The sequence below is a fragment of the Oryx dammah genome, unplaced genomic scaffold, assembly GCF_014754425.2.
Source record: "Oryx dammah isolate SB20612 unplaced genomic scaffold, SCBI_Odam_1.1 HiC_scaffold_29, whole genome shotgun sequence".
NCBI classification, from domain to species: Eukaryota; Metazoa; Chordata; class Mammalia; order Artiodactyla; family Bovidae; genus Oryx; species Oryx dammah.
The window spans coordinates 41,138,844-41,165,447 of NW_024070213.1; the positions used below are offsets into that span (position 1 = coordinate 41,138,844).

Genomic DNA, 26,604 nt, shown 5'->3' on the forward strand with positions numbered 1-26,604 from the left:
CAATATTTATTGTCCGAGCACTGAAAACTATAGTTTTCCATTACCAGTTTAATCATATTTTTGTTATGAAGAATATTTCCTCTAGGGATATATTTCTATATCAAGTAATTATGTCATAAGAGACCCTGGAATCAATTCAGTTTGATTTCATTTAACCAATATTTCAGATGTAGCTTTCTATGAAGCCATATTTTTAAAATTTATTTTACTTTATCTTTAATTGGAGGATAATTGCTTTACAATGTTATATTGGATTCTGCCATACAACAATGTGAATCAGTCACAAGTATACATACATCCCCTCCATCCTGAGCCTCCCTCTCGCTCTAGCCCCCATCCCACTCCCTTAGGTTGTCAGAAAGCGAGGCTGAGCTCCCTGTGTTATACAGCAACTTCCCACTATCTCTTTTACACATGGCAATATATATAGTTCGATGTTATGCTCTCAGTTCCTCCCACCCTCTTCTTCCCCCACGATGTCCACAAGTCCATTTTCTACATCTGTGTCTGTATTCCTGCCCTGCAAATAGTTTCATCAGTACCATTTTTATAGATTCCATATTGCTGTTGTTGTTTAGTCACTAAGTTATGTCCGACTCTTTGCAACCCTATGGACTGCAGCACAAGAGGCTTCCTGTTCTTCACTATCTCCCGGATTTTGCTCTAATTCATGTCCACAGAGTCAGTGATGCTATTTAACCATCTCATCCTTTGTTGCCCTCTTCTCCTTTTGCCTTCAATCTCTCCTACCATCAGGGTCTTTTCAAATGAGTCTCCTCTTCACATCAGGTGGCCAGAGTATTGGAACTTCAGCTTTAGCATCAGTTCTTTCTGTGAATAGTTAGGGCTGATTTCCTTTACTGGTTTGAGCTCCTTGCAGTGCAACAGACTATCAAGAGTCTTCTCCAGTACCACAATTGAAAATCATCAAAACTTTAGCCCTCTCTTTATGGTCCAACTCTCACATCCATACATGACTACTAGGAAAACCATAGCTTTGACTATATGGATCTGTGTCAGCAAAGTGATGTCTTCGCTTTTTAATATGCTGTCTGTGTTTGTTGTAGTTTTATTCCAAAGAGCAAACATCTTTAAATTTCTTGGCTGCAGTCACCATCCTCAGTGATTTTAGTGTCTAGGAAAATAAAATCTGCCACTGCTTCCACTTTTTCTGCTTCTATTTGCCATGAAGTAATGGGACCAGATGCCATGATCTTAGTTTTTTGAATATTGAGATTAAGCTAGCTTTTTCACTCTCTCTTATTACCCTCATCATGAGGCTCTGTAATTCCTCTTCACTTTCTGCACTTGAAGTAGTATCATTTGCATTTCTGAGGCTGTTGATACTTCTCCCAGCAATCTTGTATCCAGCTTGTGATTCATCCAGCTGGCATTTCACATGATGTAATCTGCATAGAAGTTAAATAAGCAGGGTGACAATATACAGCCTTGACATACTCCTTTCCCAATTTGGAACCAGTCTGTTGTTCCCTGTCCAGTTCTAGCTGTTGACTCTTGACCTCCATACTGGTTTCTCATGAGACAGGTAAGGTGGTCTGGTATTCCTGTCCCTTCAAGAATTTTTCACAGTTTGTTGTGATCTACACAGTCAAAGGCTTTAGCATAGTCAATGAAACAGAAGTATGTGTTTTTTTTTAATTCTCTTGCTTTTTATATCATCTGGTAGATGTTGGCAATTTGATCTCTGGTTCTGCTACCTTTTCTAAATCCAACTTGTACATCTGGAAGTTCTTGGTTCACATACTTTTGAAGCCTTGCTAGAAGAATTTTTAACATTACCTTGCTAGCATGTGAAATAAGCACAATTGTATGGTAGTTTGAACATTGTTTGGCATTGCCTTTCTTTGGGATTAGAATGAAAACTGACCTTTTCCAATACTGTGGCCATTGCTGAGTTTTCCAAATGTGCTGCCATATTGAGTGCAGCCCTTTACCAGCATTATTCTTTAGGATTTGAAATAGCTCAGCTGGAATTCCATCACCTCCACTAGCTTTATTTGTAGTGATGCTTCCTAATGCTCACTTGACTTCACACTCCAGGATGTCTCCTAGGTGAGTGACCACACCATCATGGTTATCCAGTTCGTTAAGACCATTTTGGCACAATTCTTCTATGTATTCTTGCCACCTCTTCTTAATCTCATCTGCTTTCTGTTAGATCCTTGCTGTTTCTGTCCTTTATTATACCTGTCTTTGAATGAAATGTTCCCTTGAATCTATGATTTTCTTTAACTGATTGTTAGTCTTTCCCATTCTATTGTTTCCCTCTATTTCTTTGCATTGTTCATTTAAGGAGACTTTCTTATCTCTCCTTGCTTTTCTCTGGAACTCTGCATTTAGTTAGGTATATCTTTTCCTTTCTCCCTTGCTTTTCATTTCTCTTCTTCTAAGCTATTTGTAAGGCCTCCTCAGACAACCATCTTGCCTTGTTGCATTTCTTTCTCTTGGGGATGGTTTTGATCACTGCCTCCTGTCCAGTGTTACTGACCTCCGTCCATAGTTCTTCAGGCACTCTCTCTATCAGATCTAATTCCTTGAGTCTATTTGTCACTTCCACAGTATAATCATAAAGGATTTGATTTAGGTCATGCTTGAATGGCCTAGTGGTTTTCCCTACTTTCTTCAATTTAAGTCTGTACTTTGCAATGAGGAGCTCAAATGATCTGAGCCATAATTAGCTCCAGATCTTGTTTTTGCTGGCTTTTCCATCTTTAGTTGCAAAGAATATAATCCATCTGATTTCAGTATTGCCAATCTGGTGATGTCCTTGTGTAGAGTCATCTCTTGTGTTGCTGGAAGAGGGTGTCTGCTGTGACTAGTGTGTTCTCCTGGCAAAGATCTGGTAACCTTTGCCCTACTACATTTTTTACTCCAAGGCCAAACTTGCCTGTTAGTCCAGTTATCTCTTGGCTTCCAATTTTTGCATTCCAATTCCCTGATGAAAAGAATGTTTTTGTTTGTGTGTGTATTAGTTCTAGGTCTTGTAGGTCTTCGTAGACTCTTTTAACTTCAGCTTCTTTGGCATTAGTGGTGGGGGCATAGGCTTGGATTACTAAGATTTTGAATGGTTTGCCTTGGAAGCAAGTCAAGATCATTCTGTCATTGTTGAGACTGCACCCAGTTACTGCATTTCAGACTCTTTTGTTGACTGTGAGGGCTACTCCATTTTTTCTAAGGGATTCTTGCCCACAGTAGTAGATATAATGGTCATCTGAATTAAATTCATCCATTCCATTCCATTGTAGTTCACTGATTCATTCGTATAATGTTGATGTTCACTCTTGCCATCTCCTGTTTGACCACATCCAGTTTACCCTGATTCATGGACCTAACATTCCAGGCTCCTGTGCAGTGTTGTTATTTACAGCACTGGCTTTACTTTCACCACCAGACACATCCACAACTCAGTGTTGTTTCCACTTTGGCTCAGCCTCTTCATTCTTTCTGGAGCTATTTCTCTGCTCTTCCCCAATAGCATATTGGACACCTACTGACCTGGGGGGTTCATCTTTCAGTGTCATATCTTTTTGCCTTTTCATACTGTTCATGGGGTTCTTAAGGCAAGAATACTGAAGTGGTTTGCCATTCCCTTCTTCAGTAGACCACATTTTGTCAGACCATGACCTATCTCAGACTTTCCACCAGACCTGTCCCTCTTGGGTTGCTCTATACTACGTGGCCCATAGCTTTACTGAGTTACACAAGGCTGTGATCCATGTGATCATTTGGGTTAGTTTTCTGTGATGGTGGTTTTCATTCTGTAGGCCATGAGATTGTAGTTCTTGCTGCTTCTGTCTGCCCTCGGATGGATGAGGATAAGAGGCTTGTGCAAGCTTCCTGATGGGAGGGACTGGCTGTATTCCATGGGGAAAACTGGGTCTTGCTCTGGTGGGCTGGGCCATGCTCAGTAAATCTTTAATACAATTTTCTGTTGATGAGTGGGGCTGTGCTCCCTCCTTGTTAGTTGTTTGTCCTAAGGCAGCCCAGTCCTGGAGTCTGCAGACTCTATGGTAGGGCTAATGATGACCTCCTCCAAGAGATGCCAAGGTGTGCCTCCCTGGACTGCTGCTGCCAGTGCCCCTGACCCCACGGCAGGCCACTGTTGAGCTATACCTCCACAGAAGACCCCCAAACATTCACAGGGAATTCTGACTCAGTCTCTTGTGGGGTCACTGCTCTTTTCCCTTGGGTCCTGGTGCACACAAGGTTTTGTTTGTGCCCTCCAAGAATCTCCATTTCCCATAGTCCTGTGGAAATTCTGTAATCAAATCCCTCTGACCTTCAAAGTCAGATTCCCTTGGGATTACCAGTCCTTTTGCCAGATCCCCAGGTTGGGAAGTCTGATGTGGGGCCTAGAACCTTTGCAACAGTGCAAGAAACTTCTTTGATATAATTGTTCTCCAGTTTGTGGGTTGCCCAGCCAGCAGCTTTATGTTAGGGCTGCAGGCTCTATGGTAGGGCTAAGGGCAATCTCCTCCAAAAAGACTTAGGCCACATGCCAGGCCTACTAGGACTGCTTCTACCAGTACCTCTGTTCCTGCTGCAGGCCACTGCTGACCCACACCTCCACAGGAGACCCTCAGACATTAACAAGCAGGTCTGACTCAGTCTCTTGTGGGGATCACTGTTCCTTTTTCCTGGATCCTGGTGTGCACAAGGTTTTGTTTGTACCCTCTAAGAGTCTCTGGCAGGTATGGGTTTTGATTTTAACACGATTGCATCCCTTCTACCATCTTGTTGCAGCTTCTTCTTTGTCCTTGGATGTAGGGTATCTTTTTGGTAGGTGTCAACATCCTCCTGTCGATGGTTGTTCAGCAGCTAGTTGCAATTTTAATGTTCTCACAGGAGAAGATGAACGCGCATCCCTCTACTCTGCCATCTGAACTGAAAAGCACAAACTTCTCCCCCAGGGCATCCGAGTTCAGAAGAGAGGTTTACAGGGAGAATATCCTCCTCACCATGAATCTTGGAGGGTACTCAGTAAGTGCGGGGTCCTGGCACTGACTGCTCCCACCCTTGCCTTTGGAATTTGGCCCCTTTTTGTTTGTTTGTTTGGGTTGTTTGTTTTTCTGATATTGAACTTCATGAGTTGCTTGTATATTTTGGAAATTAACCCTTTGTCAGTTGCTTCATTTGCAATTATTTTCTCCCATTCTGAGGGTTGTCTTTTCATCTTGTTTATAGTTTCCTTTGCTATGCAAAAGATTTTACATTTAATTAGGCCCCATTTGTTTAGTTTTGGTGGTTTGTTTTTTTTTTTTTCATTTATCTAGGAGATGAGTCGAAGAGGACCTTGCTGTGATTTATGTCAAAGAATGTTTTGCCTTTTTTCTCTAAGAGTTTTTAGTTTCTGGCCTTACATTTAGGTCTTTAATCCATTTTGAGTTCATTTTGGTGCATAATGTTAGGAAGTGTTCTAATTTCATTCTTTTACACATAGCTGTCCAGTTTTTCCGGTGCCACTTACTGAAGAGAGGCTGTCTTTTCTCCATTGTATATTCTTGCCTCCGTTGTCAATGATAAGCTGCCCATAAGTGCATCAGCTTATCACTGGGCTTTCAGTCTTGTTCCATTGATCTATATTTTGTTTTTGTGATGATGGTAGCTTTATAGTATAGTCTGAAGTCAGGAAGGTAGATTCCTCCAGCTGCATTTTTCTTTCTCAAGATTGCTTTGGCTGTTGAGGGTCTTTTGTGTTTCCAAACAAACTGTAAAATTTTTTATTCTAGTTCTGTGAAAAATGCTATTAGTAATTTGATAGGGATTGCACTGAATCTGTAGAAGGCTTTGGGTAGTATAGTTATTTTCACAATATTGATTCTTCCAACCCAAGAGCATGATATATCTTTCTATCTGAGCCATCTTTATTTCTTTCATCATTGTGTTATAATTTTCTGCATGTAGATCTTTTTTCTCCTTAGATAGATTTATTCCTAGGTATTTTATTTTCTTCTTTTGTTGAAATGGTGAATGGGGTTGTTTCTTTAATTTCTCTTTCTGATTTTTCATTGTTAGTGCACAGTAATTCAAAGAATTTCTTTTAATTTTGTATCCTGCAGCTTTAATAAATTCATTGATTAGCTCTAAGATCATGGCATCTGGTCACATCACTTCATGGCAAATAGATGGGGAAACAATGGAAACAGTGACAGACTTTATTTTGGGGGGCTCCAAAATCACTGCAGATGGTGACTGCAGCCATGAAATTAAAAGATGCTTGCTCCTTGGAAGAAAGGTTATTACCAACTTAGACAGCATGTTAAAAAGCAGAGACATTACTCTGCCAGCAAAGGTCCATCTAGTCAAAGCTATTGTTTTTCCAGTAGTCATATATGGATGTGAAAGTTGGACTATAAAGAAAGCTGAGCACTGACGAATTGATGCTTTTAAACTGTGGTACTGGAGAGCACTCTTGAGAGTCCCTTGGAGTGCAAGGAGATCCAACCAGTCCATCCTAAAGAAAATCAGTACTGAATATTCATTGAAAAGACTGATGCTGAAGCTGAGACTCCAATACTTTGGCCACCTGATGCGAAGAACTGACTATTGGAAAAGACCTTGATGCTGGGAAAGATTGAAGGCAGGAGGAGAAGGGGATGACAGAGGATGAGATGGTTGGATGGTATCACTGACTAAATGGACATGAGTTTGAGTAAATTCCAGGAGTTGGTGATGGACAGGGAGGCCTGGTGTGTTGTAGTCCATGGGGTCACAAAGAGTCAGACAAAACTGAGCAACTGAACAGTGAGAGTTTTGTTTCTTCTTTTCCAATCTGGATTCCTTTAATTTCTTTTTCTTCTCTGATTGCCATGGCTAGGACTTCCAAAACTATGTTGTGTAATAGTTGCAAGAGTGAGCACCCTTGTCTTATTCCTGATCTTAGAGGAAATGCTTTCAGTTTTTCACCACTGAGAATGTTTGCTGTGGGTTTGTCATACAGAAGCCATGTACTTTTTTGAGGACAAAAAACATTGTTACTGGCTCAAAGAGCTTAGGGTCCCATGTAATTGAAGAGTAAAGCTATCTGTTAGGTTTAGCAATACAGGTTGAAATTAAGATCTTCACAATTCCCAAATAAAACCCCAAAAGAAAACAAAAGATTTCAGACTTCCTAAACTCTGAAAAGATTACAGTGTTAAATGCTGTCTTCAACCCTCATGTAGTTAAAAATAGAATTACTAAACTATGAAGCTGTTGTAAGGAAATGCAACGAAGTATTGATTTTTATAATGGTGACTACTTTGATGCTGTCTTCAAAAATGTCAATTACCGATTTTTAAGTGCCCTCCCATTCTATTTCTGGTGCTTCCACTTTGCTGTGATTCTAATCCTATGATGCAGCCTTGCTATAATAGTAGAAGAATAGAGTGATTTGTTTGCCTGAGTGGGTCAACAAAGACTTCAGTTAGTATCAGTCTTGATTTGGGTCTTGAAGAATGAATAAGAGTTTTCTAGAATACTGTCTTTGCCTAGGCAGAGAAACATGAAACAGCTGGGTAAATAGAAGCACAAACCACATTTGAGTGAGTATGAGTGAAGCTGACCAGATAGAAAGAGATCAAGTCTGGAAGAGATCAAGAGATCAAAGAGATCAAGTAAGGAAGTCTGCTATCAATTAAGTAAAAGTTACAGAATAAAAAAATCTACAATACAAACTAAATTAATGTCTTACTTCATTAATTAATGTCTTCCTTCCTTCCTCCTGTAGACCAGGAATCAGCAAAATTTTTCTATAAAGGGTTAGGTAGCAAATATATTAGGTTTTACAAGCCATATAGTCTTTCTTGCAACTACCCTACTCTGCTGGTATGAAAAGCAGCCATAGACAATATGAAAACAAAATAATGTGACTAAATTCCAATAAAACTTTGTTTACAAAAATAGGCTGTGAGCTGGATTTAGTCCAGAGGACACAGTAATATTTGAAAATGCCTGGTCTAAGACATCAGTCTATCAAGGATTACAGGATAAAATTTCTGCATTGCCAACTAAATTAATATCTGCAAATGTAAGCTATCACATAATCTGAGGCCAGTCAGAAAATTGCTTGAAATACTGGGAAAGACTGGCAAGCCAGTGTCCCAATTTGTCCAGGGATAGAAAAGGTAAAGGTCAGGAGGAAAATGACTCTACATTATGTAAGGCCTGGAAGAAACCATGATACAAGGAAACAGACTCTGTTATACTAAGAAAATTTTATGATTTGACTCTTTTAAGTGATTCTATCATGGACCTGTGAATTTCCGCAGGTCACCACCACTGTCTGAGTGAGTGGTGGTGAGTGCTAACTATCCATCAATATCCATTGTTTCCTTTTTCCAATATATTACCCAATTTTTAACTGGGCACAAGGCTACTGAGAGTGAAGACTACATTCTTTGCCTTCTTTGCAACTGGTACTAGCCAATGGGATGTGAAGAGAAATGATATGGCCAACTTTGAGATAGGTCTTTAAAGAGACAGGAGGGTGTACCCTTATTTTGTCCCACTGCTTGGAACATGATCAAGAAGTCAAGCAACCTTAGATCATGTAGACTAGTGTAGGAGGCAGTGCTAAGATGGGAGGAGTCTGATTCTTGGATGACCTCATTAAACAGAGATTTTATATTGCCCCTTGACTGTTTGATGCTGTTCACTCACTAAGTTGTGTCTGACTCTTTGCAACCCTATGGACTCTAGTGCACCAGGCTTCCCCGTCTGTCGCTATCTCCCAGAGTTTTCTCAAACTCATATTCATTGAGTCAATGATGCCATCCAACCATCTTATCCTCTGTTGCCCCGTTCTCCTCTTGGCCTCAATCTTTCCCAGCATCAGAGTCTTTTCCAGTGAGTCAGCTCTTCATATCAGGTGGCCAAAGTATTGGAGTTTCAGCATCAGTCCTTCCAATGAATATTCAAGGTTGATTTCCTTTAAGATTGACTAGTTTGATCTCTTTGCAGTCCAAGGGACTCTCAAGAGTCTTCTCTAGCACCACATTTCAAAAACATCAGTTCTTCTGTGCTCAGCCTTCTTTATAATCCAGCTCTCACATCCGTACATGCCTACTGGAGAAACCATAGCTTTGACTATACCTTTGTTGGACCTTTGTCGGCAAAATAATGTCTCTGTTTTTTAATACACTGTCCAGGTTTGTCATAGCTTTTCTTCCAAGGAGCAGCATCTTTTTAATTTCATGGCTTTGGTCACTGACCTCAGTGATTTTGGAGCTCAGGAAAATAAAATCTGTCACTATTTCCATTTTTTTTCCCTTTTATTTGCCATGAAGTCATAGAACCAAATGCCATGATCTTAGTTTTTTGAATGTTGAATCTTGACTATTTACCTCCGTACTATTACATGCAAGAGAAACAAATTTCTTTCTCAAATAAGTCACTCTTACTTAGGTCTCTCTTACATCAGCCAAACCTATACCTTAATTAATTCCGTATCAAGACTCTTATCTAAAGTTTGCAAGACAAGCCACTGAATTAAGATTATGTGAAGAAGTGGTAAGGGTGTGGGAAGGAATACAAATATATGAAAAAGATCATTATCTCTATCCTTTAGTGATCTCTAAATGATCTCTATCCTTTAGTGGTTTTTTGTTTGTTTATTTGTTTGTTTTAAGATTTATTTATTTATTTTGTTTGTGCTGGGTCATCGTTGTGTGCAGGTTTTCTCTGGTTCTGACGAAGGGGAACTGTTCTTTGCTGCATGCAGTTCACAGGCTTCTCATTGCCATGGTTTCTCTTGCTGCAGAGCACTGGCTCTAGGCATGTGGGCTTCAGTAATGGCAGCTCATGGGCTCAGTAGTTGTGACACATGAGCTTAGATGCTCTGGGACCTGCAGGAATCTTCACAGACCAGGGATCAAACCTGTGACCCCTGCATTGGCAAGCAGATTCTCAACCACTAGACCACTAGGGAAGCCTTGTCCTTTAGTTTTTAAAATCCTTTACCAAACAAAGGTTTAAAGTCATATAAATATTAAAATATATTTAAAGGTAAACACAGTTCATATTACTATCTAAAATCATAATTGACATTGTCATATTTTTTTCTATTTTATTTTTTCATTCACAATAGTTTATTCAGCAAATATTTCTCGAGAGCAGAATTTTATTGAGACACAAGAAGGGATATTAAAGCACTCTGAGGGACACCTAGGTGCATAAAAAATATTTCCTCTTAGTTGTTGTAGAGATAAAAACACTTATTAAAGGATGGCCTGTGGCAAGAGCCATGGAAAAGGGCCCAAAGAAGGCAGTTGTGTTCAGAGTGGGATATCTCTTTCATTTGTGGACTTTCACAAGCAAGGAGGTGTTTGAACAGGCTCTTATTTGGTTGTAATTCAAAAGAATATTATATTGATAATAATATATCGGTATTTTTTTCTTAAAAATCACCTTTATTCCCACCATTAAAGATCAACTGTTAACATTTTCTTAAATTTCCATTTGCTCTCTTGTATTGCACAGTTGTAATAATATATATAGATTCTTTTTCACTGAGTTTTATTTATATCCTATATCAATACAAACTAATTGTTGACATTGTTTTTGATAACTAAGATTATATCTTGTTCTTAAGAAATTATTTAAGGAATTATGGCTATGCTTTTTTTTAAAAGTCATCTTTTAGAGATAGATCCTAAAGTATGTGATATCTTAGAGTTAATAAATCCAACTAGGAGACTGAATGGAAATATAAATGAAAGGAGTAGCTGGGAGTTGATGACTGTTGAAACTGAGTGGTGGGTTTCCCAGGAGTTATTGAACTCTTCTCACTACTTGAGTATTTTTACATTATCCACAATAAAAAGGTTTTTTTTTAAAATCTCATTGTATGATTATAAAAGTGTGTGGTAGATTTATATTGTTCTCAATTCTTTACTCTCTCCCACTGCCATAACCTGGCAGTGCCTTAAAAGTAGCAGAGTAAATTCATCTGCTCCATTGACAATAGTATTCGTCGGCTCCATTGACATCGGAATATTAGCAGACATATGGAGCACAGATTTCAGACATCCAACCTTGGTTTGACTAATCCCCTTATTTTACTGTATCATAATGAGAAAACCACACCCCAGGAAGCGTGACCCTTCAAGTTTGGTCCTAAAACAAGACATGTACAGCAGACTTGAACACAGTCTGAAGCCTGACGCCACGTCTGTCCAGCTGGCATCCTGAAGCAGAGCTGCCAGGGCTGGTACACAATCACCTGGTTATGGGGGGCTCTTTCTTGCAGCTTTGCTTGTGTGAGAGATCTTCTGCCAGTCTCCAGTTGGTTTTCTGTAAGAATTGTTCCACATGCACATGTATTTTTGATGTGTTTTGGGGAGGAGGTGAGATCCATGTCCTCCTGCTCTACTATCTTGATCCACTTCCACTTTTGTTTTGGAGTAATTGACACTGTTATTCCAGATTCTTTCCTTAAGCATGTCAAGTATTTCTTTGCTTTCTCATCTTACACTCATACATATTTTATTGAGATTATATTCATACTGTGATCTTTTAACTTAGCCCTGAGTATAAAAATTTCCTCATTATTAATAATTTAAAACAAAGTAATAGTGATGATAAAAGCCTTTTCTTGGATTGTGAGTATTCTGATATACTATTACAAAATATGTTATTGATTTATTAGGCAAATAGTATCCCCTTTTGATCATTGGAACCTATAAAAGAAATTCTAAGAGAGGTACCTTTTTCATTTCTGCTAGGAACTGAATTTATATATATGGGTATCTAAAGAAACCATTCTGTGTTACCTTAAATGTATATATATCATGTGCTTTTTAGATTTATTTTGTAGACTTTTAATTTTTTAAATGTTAGGTCCACTAGAGTGTTTAATGGCAGTTTTGTAAGACCCAAATTTTAGTTTTATGAATCTTCTTTATCCTATCTGATTCAGGTTGAATATGAAGGCTTAAAGCATGAGATTAAGCGATTTGAGGAGGAGACAGTGCTGCTGAACAGCCAACTGGAAGATGCCATCCGGTTGAAAGAGATCGCTGAGCACCAACTGGAAGAAGCCCTTGAGACCTTAAAAAATGAAAGGGAGCAAAAGAACAGCCTGCGGAAGGAGCTCTCCCAATACATCACCCTCAATGATAACCATATCAGCATCTCAGTTGATGGGCTCAAGTTTGCTGAGGATGGGAGTGAACCCAACAATGATGACAAAATGAATGGACATATCCACGGGCCCCTTGTGAAACTGAATGGGGACTATCGGACTCCCACTTTAAGGAAAGGAGAGTCTCTCCACCCTGTTTCTGACTTGTTCAGTGAGCTGAACATTTCAGAAATACAGAAACTGAAGCAGCAACTTATGCAGGTAAGAACTTTGTTTAGGGCTTGTTTAGTGACTTTTCTGGAAGTTATGTGTAGCATGCTGTGGGATTTCTTATTGTCACATTTTACTTCCCGATTATTTTTTTAATATTCTTTAACTAGCCACTTTGAAAGTACAATATTTTAGCAAGATACAAAAGTGGTGTTAAGGGAATCTCTCATTTACATTGTTTTATGAAATTTATCTCTTAGATAAATTAGATGGCAGTTGAGTATGAAGGGAGAAAGATGGCATCTTGATGCATTTCTCACACAAAAAAATTCAAAAGCTTTATACAGGAAAAATGATACAAAATGAAGTTTCCTGTCACAAGCAACTCTATGTATATATTCAAGATTAATGGTTATACTTCACAACAGTATTTTAAGCTCTAAAAGACAAGAAGGATTTTCTATATATAAACTAGCTAGGATATTATATGATTAAAAATACAGAAGAGGTATAAATCTGAAAGCAAGGCATTCTTACTCATACTTGAGCTAAGCCTTAAATTTTTAGCATCTTCAAATCAAACATCTTGGGGAGAGTCCCAGTCTTTAAGCTTATGTCTCTGTGAAATGGCTCTCTGTTAATAGTGTAGAGTTTTGCCTCCCGACCATACCTTAATCCTGTGATAATGGAAATGCTGTCTGAGGAACAGCATCACCACAGCCACCATCATGTGGGGGCTTTTTAGGAGACAATTGTTGGGCTCTTCACAGATCTACTGAGCCAGGAATCCAGTTCAACAAGCTTGTCAGGTGATTCAGTTCAGTTCAGTTCAGTTCAGTTCAGTCACTCAGTCGTGTCCGACTCTTTGCTACCCCATGGACCACAGCACGCCAGGCGTCCCTGTCCATCACCAACTTCCAGAGTTTACTCAAACTCATGTCCATTGAGTCCATGATGCCATCCCACCATCTCATCCTCTGTCATCCCCTTCTCTTCCCGCCTTCAATCTTTCCCACCATCAGGGTCTTTTCGAATGAGCCAGCTCTTCACATCAGGTGGCCAAAGTATTGGAGTGTTAACTTAAGCATCAGTCTTTCCAGTGAATATTCAGGATTGATTTCCTTTAGGATTGACTGGTTGGATCTCCTTGCAGTCCAAGGGACTCTCAAGAGTCTTCTCCAACACCATAGTTCAAAAGCATCAATTCTTAGTGCTCAGCATTCTTTATAGTCCAACTCTCACATCCATACATGACCACAGGAAAAACCATAGCCTTGACTAGACAGACCTTAGTCGGCAAAGTAATGTCTCTGCTCTTTAATATGCTGTCTAGGTTGGTCATAACTTTCCTTCCAAGGAGTAAGCGTCTTTTAATTTCATGGCTGCAATCACCATCTGCAGTGATTTTGGAGCCCCCCAAAATAAAGTCTGACACTGTTTTCTTGTTTCCCCATCTATTTCCCATGAAGTGATGGGACCAGATGCCATGATTGTTTTCTGAATGTTGAGCTTTAAGCCAACTTTTTCATTCTCCTCTTTCACTTTCATCAAGAGGCTCTTTAGTTCTTCTTCACTTTCTGCAATAAGGGTGGTGTCATCTGCATATCTGAGATTAGTGATATTTCTCCCAGCAATCTTGATTCCAGCTCGTTCCTCATCCAGCCCGGCATTTCTCATGATGTACTCTGCATAATAAGTTAAATAAGCAGGGTGACAATATACAGCCTTGACGTACTCCTTTTCCTATTTGGAACCAGTCTGTTGTTCCATGTCCAGTTCTAACTGTTGCTTCCTGACCTGCATACAGATTTCTCAAGAGGCAGGTTAGGTGGTCTGGTATTCCCATCTCTTTCAGAATTTTCCACAGTTTATTGTGATCCACACAGTCAAAGGCTTTGGCATAGTCAATAAAGCAGAAATAGATTTTTTTCTGGAACTCTCTTGCTTTTTTGATGATCAGGTGATGAGTTTAAGACTTATTCTTCAGTCTGTTATCCTGACAAGGTTCTTTGCATAAAGCTGATTTTTAGAGGCCTTAAGACTCTGGCAATCACTTATTTTTATAGCAAACAGGGCTTATAATTTTCTGCATCTATAGAAATGATGACTGAAAATGTAGTTAGCAGAAAGAAATGAGACTAGAGAACCAATGAAATTAATATGATAGACTCATTTTTAATACTATATCAAGAGTTAACATATCATTTTACTTTTAACTTTACCTGCCCAGTGCTTTTAGCCACTGAAAGATAATTAGTGAAAATTTGTTTTCTCAGTGTTCAATTTCAATCAAGGTAAGAAAATATGGACACTGGAAGAAAATTAATTTCTTAAAGATTTAATTGGCTGCAAAGTCCAGTTCTGTGTAGTTAATACTTTTCTATTAGTTTACAGTAATATATGCAAGTGAATAAAAAAACATATTTCCTTGTAAAAAAAACTTTATGTGACATGTATTTATAAGAATGTACGCCCTCAAGCTGAATAGAATTAATGTAAAATTTTTCTGAAACTATCATGTTTGTTGCTTTAGGATGAAAGGTTACTGAATGGAAGCTTTTGCTTCTCTTTATTTTGGTGATAGTGTGTAAAATATATAAGGAAGTAGGGGTTTTACGTGTAAAAGAGCTTGAAAGTTTTCAACTAGATCACCTATTTGGTTGAAAGCTCAGAGTTGTTCTCAGTTTTATGTAATACTAAATATCATCTGAGCTGGGAAATACAAAAGTCCAAAAGAGAAGAATAGTTTAATAAAAAAAAATGATAGAGAACAAGTTCTCAGTAAGAGAGTGGTTCTCAGTGGGAACCACCTTGCAGCTTTTGTGATGGGGTAGTTCCTCATTGTCTGAGCCTGGCTGACGATTTACAGGAGGTTTAGCATCTCTGCTCCCAACCATTAAATGTAGTTACCTCTCCTCATAGATGTACTGACCAAAAAGTCCCACACTTTTCAGATGTCCCAAGGGTCAGCCTCTCGTTGAGAGTCATTCTTAAAAGGGCAGCTTTTTCTCCCATAAAATTGGGACACATTTTACTTTCCTCAAAGTGTCATGAATTTATGAATTAATGTACATAGAGTGCTTAGAACAAAGCCAAACACATGATAAATGCTCAATAATTATGAACTATTATCACTATTTCAACTCCACGGTGTCTTTAATTTGTTAACCACTCCATTTATTTAACTATTATTATTATTAACTGTTACTATTGGGTGATTAGCTCAAGGATTGTAATCTCATATGGGAGTAATGTCGTCACTGGTAGGAATACAGAAAGGTGACAGCTAAAATTCAGAGTATGAGACAGTCTGAAAAGAGATTTTCATTCAGCAAGAAGTTAGAGTGAGAAAAACTTGGCTGGGTAAACTATTCTTTAGGATATGAGAAAACTTTGTACCTTTGAATCTTTCATGGGCGCTTAATTGTTGTGCCAATTTGTTAAGCTGTACCTCTACATGCATAGGGCCTTTTATTCCCAAAGTATGCTTCTAATTTAGTTAAAAAGCCAGGCTTAACACAGGACTGAATTTGAAGCTTCCAGTCTCACACTAGGAACACTAACTTCTAATTTTGTTGTAAGTAAAGTGAACACCTGTTTTTCTTGTAATCAGCATTTTTTGTAAGAACTTATCTCATTTGAACTGTTGAATACAAGTATAGCAGAACGTATACTCTCTTGCATAATTTTTTTATAATCTGAACTTTTCCTTAGCTGTGTGTTTCTTTGTGTTTAATTCCTGTAAATTATATAAACATTACAGTAGACATTACCTAGAAGTTATTGCAGTTGGCACTGATGTGAATAAGCCTTGAAAATAAAATGGCAATTCTAATAACACTTAGTAAAGGAAGTAAAATTTGCTCAGTCATGCCACTCTTTGCGACCCTAGGGACTATACAGTCCATGGACTTCTCTAGGCCAGAATACTGGAGTGGGTAGCCTTTCCCTTCTCCAGGGGATCTTCCCAATCCAGGAATCAAACCCAGGTCTCCCTCATTACAGGCAAATTCTTTACCAACTGAGCCTCTCAAAAGTTGAGAGTTATGTTTTATACAGCAACAATTTTTAGGACTTCAAGCCTGGGAAGCATCATTAAAGGTAACCCTGAGAGAACTGCTCTGAAGAGGCAAGGGAATGAGCCAAGTTATACAGAAGTTTTTCAACAAAGGGCAAATGGTCTGAATGTCAAAAGATTATTGTTGATTAAAGGAAAACCAGATATGTCAAGGAATTTAGCACTTTTCCATGTAAGGGAAGATGCAAGAGTCTGGGCTCACTGAAATCATTCCTTTGATATGCACCTCAGCTGTCTGGGGCCGGTACCCTCTGCTTTCACATTCTGACTTTTCTCAGGGTTCACTGTTGGAAGTGGCTGCAGTCTGATGGCTGCTAGATAGCAGGTATTCTTTCCTTCCTGAGTTCCCTCAGGGCTCACCAGTTCATCTGAGTTGTGGGTACAATCGCTGATGGCTGTGACATCTTTTGTTTCTTGATATAGCAGGAAATATTCCATTTCTCAGCCCCTTGTAACACATACTGCGTCAGTATCATTGTTTTGGACATTCAGAGGAGGCAATAAAATGCACTTTCACTATGGCCATCTGAAACCCTTGGGGTCAGATGTGTTTTGAAATTAAATATTCTGACTGTAGAAAGTGTAGAGATGGAAAAGATTTCCCCTCTTCCCTTCTAGGTTCTTTGGCTGGTCTAATAATTAAAGTGAAAACAGATTCACAAGTGAAAAACAAATTTAATTTCATTTGTAGAAGGGCAGAGACAGGGATGTAACACCCTCTACCAAGGAATATGCAGCTTTTAAGATTTTCTTTCTTAGGGTTAAAGAAACCCTTTGAAAACAGCAGGCCTGAGTCAAAGCCTATCATCTTTTTCTTAACTTATAAGATTCCATCTGTGCATATAAATTGTTTTCCCATCTAAGAGTATTTCCTTAACTTCTTTCTGAAAAGAAAAAAAAAAAAAAACACCTATGTTTCAGCTGTGGGTATCAGGAATGTTGGGTGAATTGCTTCACTTCTCTGAGGTGCATTTACAAAGGGGAAGGTAATAAATTAGCCCCCATCACTAGTCTCTATGATACCTTGCTTGGAAATGGTGAGGGCTGGGGGCAGGTGGGGGAGATCCCCTTTATATTTATAATTACCATTTCCCTGCAGATGGAGATGGCAGTATTATATCTTGAGGAAGTGGACCTTTTTATTTTTTTTCCAAGATATCATACTGCCATCTGCTGGGAAACGGTAATAATAAATACAAAAACCTATACTGACTACAATTTAAATAGTGACTCCCAGAATTGGATCACTGTCAAAACTCAATTATATCAAATAGAGTATGATATAATTCCCAGTGACAAGTAGCTTAATTCATTTTATTAGAATGAAAATAAGTAGATCCTGCCCAGGAACACTAAATAATATAATCTATTAAAGGAGTCTCTATGCTTGTGCTAAAATTTGTACCTTTGATAAATAACCTCTGTTCACTGTGAACTTCTGTTCATGCAGCCTGGCATGCTGCAGTCCATGGGGTCGCAAAGAGTAGGACACGACTGAGCAAATGAACTGAACTCAACTCAACTCAACTCAACTTCATATCACACAGAGTCAGACTAAACAGGAGAAACTCTCTGGATTGTTTTCTTCAATATCATTCTAGCTATGTAATTTCACGTGTGATGTGAGAAAACAGTAATATTTCTGTAAAACTGAAATTAATAAGTTTTGTTGTTTCCTTCTGGATGTGGAAGAAATCACGATTCATATTGTGTTCAGATACAGGTTGTTAAAGGTAATTTTAATTTTTCCTATAGTAATGGAAATTTTATGTATGTCTCCAAAGAGTTCAAAGCCATTTATGTATGTGTGCTTTATTGGTGGGTGTTTATAACAGCTAAGAGGTATATGGTGTTATCCCCATTTTATAGACAGGGAAACTGAGGCACAAATATATTATGTCATTTGCTCAAAGTCAAAAGCCTTGGAAGTGGAGTTGCTACACAGAAAGAGAGGCAAACCAATCAATTATCTGTGTTTAACAAAGACTCACAGAATATTGATGAGATGAAATTAATTAAGACAAGATGGGTCAGTTCCTGGTTTTTAAAACATAATGTGACAAATACAGTTTCCTAGGACAAAGTTGACAGCTTCAGTTGTCAAACTATTATCAACTTTACAGTTAAAGACTACCTTTAATAAGCTGTAGGCAAACATATTCCTCAGAAGTCTTACTTTTTTTTAAACCATCCACCAATAAACATAATAAAATCATCCATAATTGAACAACAAGGGATGAGTCTATACAGTTTTTTTTTAAGAACTGCTTTATGGTAATTATTCACACAGTCCACCCATTTAAAGAGTATAATTCAGTGTTTTTTAGTAAATCACACAATTGTGCAGTCTCATTACACCAAAAAGAACCCCACTTGGTCATGTTTTCTAGCCCTTTTTTATATGTTGCTGGATTCAGTTTGCAAGTATTTTGTTCAAGATTTTTGTGTCTGTATTCATAAGAGACACTGGCCTGGGGTTTTCTTTTGTCTGGTTTTGGTATCAGAGTAATACTGGCTTTTAGAATGACTTGAGAAAGTCCCTCCCCTCCCCCCACCCTTTTTTTTTTTTTGAGTCTTTGTCCAGCTTACTAACTTGCATATACATGTGTGTGAGTGTGTGTGTGAGAGAGAGAGACAGAAAGAGAGAGGAGGAGATTCCGTCTCACCACACTGTCCAAAATATATTGCCTCCTTTCCCAACTACTAGATTCCCTCTCCTCACGCTTCTTGGTTCTGGGCTGATCTGTTTTCATAGCTCTCATGCTCTTGTTTCTCAGGGCACTGATTTGCCAGGGTTGCTTCACTTCAAGCAGAGAAGAATAAATTATTTATTTCTGAATTCTGTTTTGGATACTTGTACTATTTGTGTGCTAAGTCGCTTCAGTCATGTCCAACTCTTTGTGACCCTATGGACCATAGCCCGCCAGGCTCCTCAGGAATGGGATTCTCCAGGCAAGAATACTGGAATGTGTTGCTATGACCTCCTCCAGGGGATCGTCCCAATCCAGGGATTGAACCCAAGTCTCTTCTGTCTTTTGCATTGACAGGCAGGTTCTTTACCACATCTGGGAAGCCCTTACTATGTATCCCATTACAAAAATCACACCAGTCATTCAGGTGTCAAATCTAGAGTCAGATAACCAGGATAAAGACTTTATGGAAATTAATCACTCATAGAACAGCTTTTATTTCTCTTCCTGTGAAAGTCCTAATATTAATGAGCAAATTCCGCTGTCTTTTCTTTTGTTCCTTCACAAAAGAATTTATCAGTACTCGATACATGTTAATGTGTTTATTTAAAAGTAAACACTCAGTGAAATTAAAAATAATTTCTATGGGATGGGACTTCCCTGGTGGTCCAGTGGTTAGGGCTGTGTGCTTCCACTGTAGGATACACAGGTTCAATCCCTAGTCAGGGAACTAAGGTCCTGCATGCCATGTGGCCAAAAAATTACTCATTCAGGTTTTCTGGCAAAACAACCAGCCCTACTACACAAAATAAAATCTTCAGTTTCAGATAGAAGATAGAGATTTTAGGAAGAGAAATAAAGCAAATGTTCTTAGTCACTGCAGATTATATATTATTTATATATATAATTATAGAAGACTATAATTAACTCAGCAAGTCTCTCTTGAATAAGTTCTTCACAAATGGAGATTAAAATATACAATTAAAATGAATAGTAATTTTAAACTTTAAAGTGCTTTGCATTTAATAATTCAAAGCACAGTGTATTTCAAATAGTTTAAACTCTGCTCTCTGAAATTCAAATACAGTTTGGTACTTCAAGCCTCAATAGTACTTCAAGCCTCAATGGCTGAGTGAAAATGTAATGCCAGAGTTATACCAAATTATCCACAATTTAGTTATCTTTTTTTTGGAGGAGGGTAGAGCAACCTTATTGTCCAGAAAAAATATACACACACACGTGTGTGTGTATGTGTGTATAAAATTTGGATATCATTCCCTATTCAAAAGATCCCACCAGAAATATATTAAGTGTGGAAATTAGTACTGTATGTGGAGCATATATATATGACAGAGACAGTGTTCTATCTGATATTTTCTGGAGGTGCCAAGCTCCTGAAACAATCCATTTCATTGAGATTGTATACAATACCAACAATTGAGATTTTCCGTCTCTTTTATCATCAAAAATTCAAATGTCTTGACTTTTCATCAAATACCATATGGATTTTCACTTGAAATTATTGCTTAGTAGTCTGACTAAATCAGTTCATCTTCAGCTATATACCAATACAGTCTGTGGTATCTAATGAAACCCAGCTAAGAGGATTTGTATTCAAATATATCCTAACTCTGAGATGAATTATTTTTGCATATACAAATACAAATTTGTAAAATAAATGTGTTTGTCATGTAGAACCATTTAGGTATGGGAACTGGACCACAGTTACCCAAATGTTAATAAGATCTAACGTTATAATTATTGTTGTGGTTTTTTAGTCACCAAGTGGTGTCCAATTCTTTGTGATGCCAGGGACTGACGCCCACCAGACTCCTCTGTCCATGGGATTTCCCAGACAAGAATACTGGGATGGGTTGCCATTTCCTTCTCCAGGGGATCTTCCTGACCCAGGAATAGAACCCATGTCTCCTGCAATGGCAGATGGATTCTTTACCACTGAGTCATCAGGGAAGCCCAGCATTATAATACCTTGATCTTTAAGTTCACTGTCTCACTGAATCACCCAAACGTCCCTAGGAGACAAGGATTGTTATGCTCATTTTATAGATTATCAAACTGAAACTTACCCAGATTTACTTGTATATAAGACATAAGAATTTGGATAGGTAAATATACAGAGCATAATTCTTTTGGAATGATGTACCTTTTGATTGATTGACCTACCAGAACTGAAATAAGAAAACACACTCCAATTCAATTTGTAGTAATGGGAATATTGTCTCTTCTGCATTTTTAAAATGTGTATATGTCCAAATGTGAATTGCCTTGAAGTCACTCAAAGACTTTCTTTTACCATTGCAGGTAGAACGGGAAAAGGCCATTCTTCTGGCCAATCTCCAGGAGTCACAGACACAGCTGGAACACACCAAAGGGGCACTGACGGAGCAGCACGAACGGGTGCACCGGCTCACGGAGCATGTTAATGCCATGAGGGGCCTACAGAGCAGCAAGGAGCTCAAGGAGCTAGATGGGGAAAAGGGCCGGGACTCGGGGGAGGAGGCCCATGACTATGAGGTGGACATCAATGGCTTAGAGATCCTTGAATGCAAATACAGGGTGGCAGTAACTGAGGTGATCGATTTGAAAGCTGAAATTAAGGCCTTAAAGGAGAAATATAATAAATCTATAGAAAACTATACTGAAGAGAAGGCCAAGTATGAGAGTAAGATCCAAATGTATGATGAGCAGGTTACAAGCCTTGAGAAGACCACCAAGGAGAGTGGAGAGAAGATGGCCCACATGGAGAATGAGTTGCAAAAGATGACCAGCATAGCCAATGAAAATCACAATACCCTTAATACAGCCCAGGATGAATTGGTGACATTTAGTGAGGAGCTTGCTCAGCTTTACCATCATGTATGTCTGTGTAATAATGAAACCCCTAACAGGGTCATGTTGGACTACTACAGGCAAAGTAGAGTCACCCGTAGTGGCAGCCTGAAAGGCCCCGATGATCCCAGGGGACTTTTGTCTCCACGGTTGGTCAGGCGGGGTGTGTCATCCCCGGTAGAAACAAGGACCTCACCTGAACCAGTTTCCAAAGAAAACACAGAGGCCAGCAAAGAACCAAGTCCAACTAAGACCCCCACTGTCTCTCCTGTTATTACTGCCCCACCATCATCTCCAGTATTAGATACAAGTGACATTCGCAAAGAGCCAATGAATATCTACAACCTTAATGCCATAATCCGGGACCAAATCAAACATCTGCAGAAAGCTGTGGACCGGTCCTTGCAACTGTCTCGTCAAAGAGCTGCAGCACGGGAGCTGGCCCCCATGATCGATAAAGACAAGGAAGCCCTAATGGAAGAGATCCTCAAGCTCAAGTCCCTACTGAGCACCAAACGGGAGCAGATCGCCACACTGAGAGCGGTGCTGAAAGCCAACAAACAGGTGATCTCATTCTACTGATGAGCTATGCTAGCCAACACTTTATGCCTGAATGTTTTTAGTGTCCACTACCATCAGGATAGGAGAAGGAAATGGCAACACACTCCTGTGTTCTTGCCTGGAGAATTCCATGGACAGAAGAGCCTGGAGGGCTACAGTCCATGGGGTCACAAAGAGTCGGATATGACTAAGTGACTAACACCATCAGGATGAGAGTTCAGATTCCCGGTCAGCAGAAAAATAAAATGAACTGTGATCAGAGCCAGATTGGAACGTAATAGTTTCCTTGAAGTGCGTGAATGGATGAGACAGGAGAGTAGCTATGCCTTACTTACGTAGAAGTGAGTAATTTAAAGCAGGAACCAAGAAAATCCAGGTGCATATGTAGAAAGGGAGTCCCAGCGGTACTTACCTGGAGCCCAGCAATCATTGAGTGTAGAAAAGGGAGATGGAGGGATGCAGAATAGGCTGGCAAGGCTCTCTGGTAGGCAGTTGGAGCAGAGAGAGAGGCAGAGAGAGAAAATAAATTATGCACTAACTCTGTCAGTGACCACTTATCTGAAATTTAGGTCCACTTGGAATGTTAATTCACCTGAGTCACAGCTTAAACAGCAGAAAAAAATTCCTAATCATAGATCTTGTCCTTAGGGCATAAGCAGGAATGCCACCGCATGGTTCTACCAACTCCTAGATCTCTTTGATGTCTGCATTTGTGTTTTTCCCTCAAACTTTACCTGAGTGACAGTGCTGTGAAATACAGGTGGGAAGATATTTTTAACCTCCGTCTAGTTTCTCTGGAAAGTGAGACTTGACAAACACCTTTGAAAAGAGTGGTGAATAAAGAATATCAATAAAGAAAAGCAACAAAGCATCAAATACCTTCTTGCAAATGTAAGCAATACTAGTGTTGGAATGGAGAAGGAAATGGCAACCCACTCCAGTGTTCTTGCCTGGAGAATCCCAGGGACGGTGGAGCCTGATGGGCTGCCGTCTGTGGGGTCGCACAGAGTCAGACACGATTGCAGCGACTTAGCAGCAGTAGCAGCAGCAGTGTTGGAAAGTGAAAGTTAATTTCAGATTCAGATGCCCTTTTCCGTTTGCATTTAAATGGGTATCTACAATGAAGCTATCTACCCTCTTTATCTTCAGTTACCATAAACCTGTTGGTATAATTTGGAGGTCTATAATACAAGTGTTGAAATGTTTAACTGACATAGATATATAGCTAAGTATGATTGATCAACCAAGAGAATTTGTCAATAAGCATTCACTAATTGCATATTTCATGGCAGTTAGTAAGTAGGGATGCAAAAATAACTGACTAGTAATCTAGTAGAATTTCAGTATATGCCTGTAACTGTTTACAAGATAGGACCAATCAATCATCAAGCACTTTAGAGTGGTGTAAACAGTGCTGTAGGAATTAAGAGCAGTGCAAAGCATTTCTGGGTGAATTTTAATTTTCACAGTGGTGTGTGGTACCATTTGCATTACATTAGTGTCACATCCCATATGGCCTAAGTAAATTAAATGTAAACACATTTCTAGCCATGCCTTTAGTTTACATTTTAATGATGTTAGGGCTATTGCTGTGATGCTGTGTGCCATGAATGGCTGAGGTATCTACAGAGGACATCCACTATATTTAGACATTGTGGAGTGTTTATCGTTAAGGCTAAGCTAAGAATTCTGTCATAGAGGAAAAAAAGAGAATCCTGTTTTTATTCAGTGTTCTGCATTCTTTATAACTCTTTTCATATATCTTAGGGTTTTTTGTAAGCACAGTGTCTTCTGATGAAATAAGTAAATGTTTAGAAAGGACCCTCTGTATACTACTACGCTATGATGAATGCCGAAGATTCAAAAAAGGCCAGTACATGGTCCCTGCCTTCCAGGAAAGGATTCACAGACTTATGGGGATGTCAGAGTTGAACAGATAATTACAGTTTGATATTAGATATACTGTAATCCAATTTATGGGAACATTGCAAAGAAATTAACTGATGAATCCCAGATCTAGATCTCTGTGGCTAGAAACAAGATTTTTTTATTTAAAAAATAAACTTCAGGAGAATGTGGTAATTGCTGATGTCAGCAAGTCTGCTAATGGGTCTTAGACTTCCTTAATTCCAAAAAAGCTTTGTGCAGTCTTGTGAACAAAAATCTACAAACGATGCTGAGTCCTTTGGGGGCATTTTTCACAAATAATAAATGACTTTGTACTTCTATTTCAGATCTTGCTCTACCGTCACTTTCTTCTCTTCTCTTCTTAGATAACTGACCACGTGCTTCCACATGCTTACAAACTCGTTACATCTACATTTTCACAACTTCACTCTCTGTTCTTAATGATTTTGTGTGTAAATTTTTAAAAAATTTAAACAGCTCCCATTTTCCCCAGATTGATTTCTGCATTATGGATAACTTTCTGAATCTATAATGTTTCTAAAGATTCCACTGAGTTACAGCACTACAGAACATACTGAAGTATTTTATGAGTAACTTCTTTTAATCTAAAGTTAAATTTATCAAAATTATTGTTATGTTAACAATAAAAATTTTTAAAGCAATTAAGTTGTGACTTTAGAATAAAAACATTAACCAACTACATGGCTATCCCAACATTGTTTTAATTTAAAAAAGAATCTATCTCTATGGATGGATTGGCACTTTGTATAAGAAAGTTGAAGCTATCCACTTGAAGCATGAAAAGAAATGTTAAGAAACCATGGTAGTCTTTCTGGGAAATCCTGTTACTAGTGGGTTTTTTCATTAGTGATGGGCTTTTCTCATTAGCATTGAATATTTTACATACTCTGAAAAACTGTAGTTAGTAGTTTGTAAAAATGGTGTGTTTCTAGTTTGGCTTCAGTATGAATACCATGGAGGCTATGCTTCAAACAGGCAGTCCCTAAATGTACATTGATTTCATACATTGATTTAGCCAGCATTTTTTGTTTGTTTGTTTTTATTTCATACTCTGTGTCATGCTAGTTCTCACTTAGAAACCCTCTTAATTCCAATAACTTTAAACATGCCCAAATTCAAACAAATATTTTAATTCATTCAATATTGTGGTGCTTGCTTGGGTAGCACATCCAATTTTACATATATATATATATATGTATATATAGCTAGAGTAGGAAATGGCAACCCACTCTTGCCTAGAGAATTCCATGGACAGAGGAGCCTGGAGGGCTACAGCCCATGAGATCACAAAGAGTTGGACATGATGGAGAAACTGAGCATGCACACGCATATATATATATATATCTGCTTCTATGAAGATTGTGAAAAAGAATTTGACTGTAATTTAGTAAAGAAGTTATATACTAAGATGTAGGAAAGAATTGATTCTTTGTTAATTCTTTTCCTTAAATATATAATACAGATTTATAGTTTGTCATACTCATAAATCACAATGACTTGTGCCTTTTATTCTATTATGTTTCAGATCCACTGCACACAGATGACACAAGAATATTTGAGTTCTCTTGTATTTCATTTGGAGGATGTGCTTCTTCCCTAACTTCTTGATAAAATCCTTCTTATATAAAGTTTCATTTTGATTCATTCATATCTGAAAATCTGATATTCTCAATAATCTGCATTAAATATTTACTAAACTATTATATATCTTTCCCTTAGTCACTGATAATGACTCTGGTTCACAGCTGGCTTCTAGGGCAATTTATCCATATTATAGATTGATATTTATGTTTTGACATAAAAAATTGCCCTATGTCCAAAGTATGTTTATATGAAATTCATATGTTTATATTAAATTCAACCTAGACAATTTTACTTTTTATTTATGAAAGAAATAGACCCAGCATGAAGAAATATATATGACAGATTTTCCTGATATGAAAATTGTAAGCCCTATCATTTTTCTGCTTTAGACAGCTGAGGTGGCATTAGCTAATCTCAAGAACAAATATGAAAATGAAAAAGCAATGGTGACTGAAACTATGACAAAACTTAGAAATGAACTGAAGGCTTTGAAAGAAGATGCAGCAACTTTCTCATCCCTGAGAGCAATGTTTGCAACAAGGTAACAGTTTTCTCTTGCAAGTTTAGTTGTGGTACATGGGGATAAGGTGTGGTACATGGGGATAAGGTGTGGTACATGG

General features: G+C 38.4%; 1 protein-coding gene across 3 annotated transcripts in view; it reads left to right on the forward strand.

Annotated features, from left to right (window-relative positions):
- Positions 1–26,604, forward strand: part of LOC120858537 (protein bicaudal D homolog 1) — a 252,137-nt gene that overhangs the window by 183,936 nt on the left and 41,597 nt on the right. For all 3 annotated transcript variants that reach the window (XM_040234666.1, XM_040234664.1, XM_040234665.1), the window contains exons 4-6: positions 11,918–12,343; positions 21,383–22,474; positions 26,374–26,525. In XM_040234666.1, coding sequence (XP_040090600.1) covers positions 11,918–12,343; positions 21,383–22,474; positions 26,374–26,525 — 1,670 coding nt within the window. The remainder of the gene's footprint in view (positions 1–11,917; positions 12,344–21,382; positions 22,475–26,373; positions 26,526–26,604) is intronic.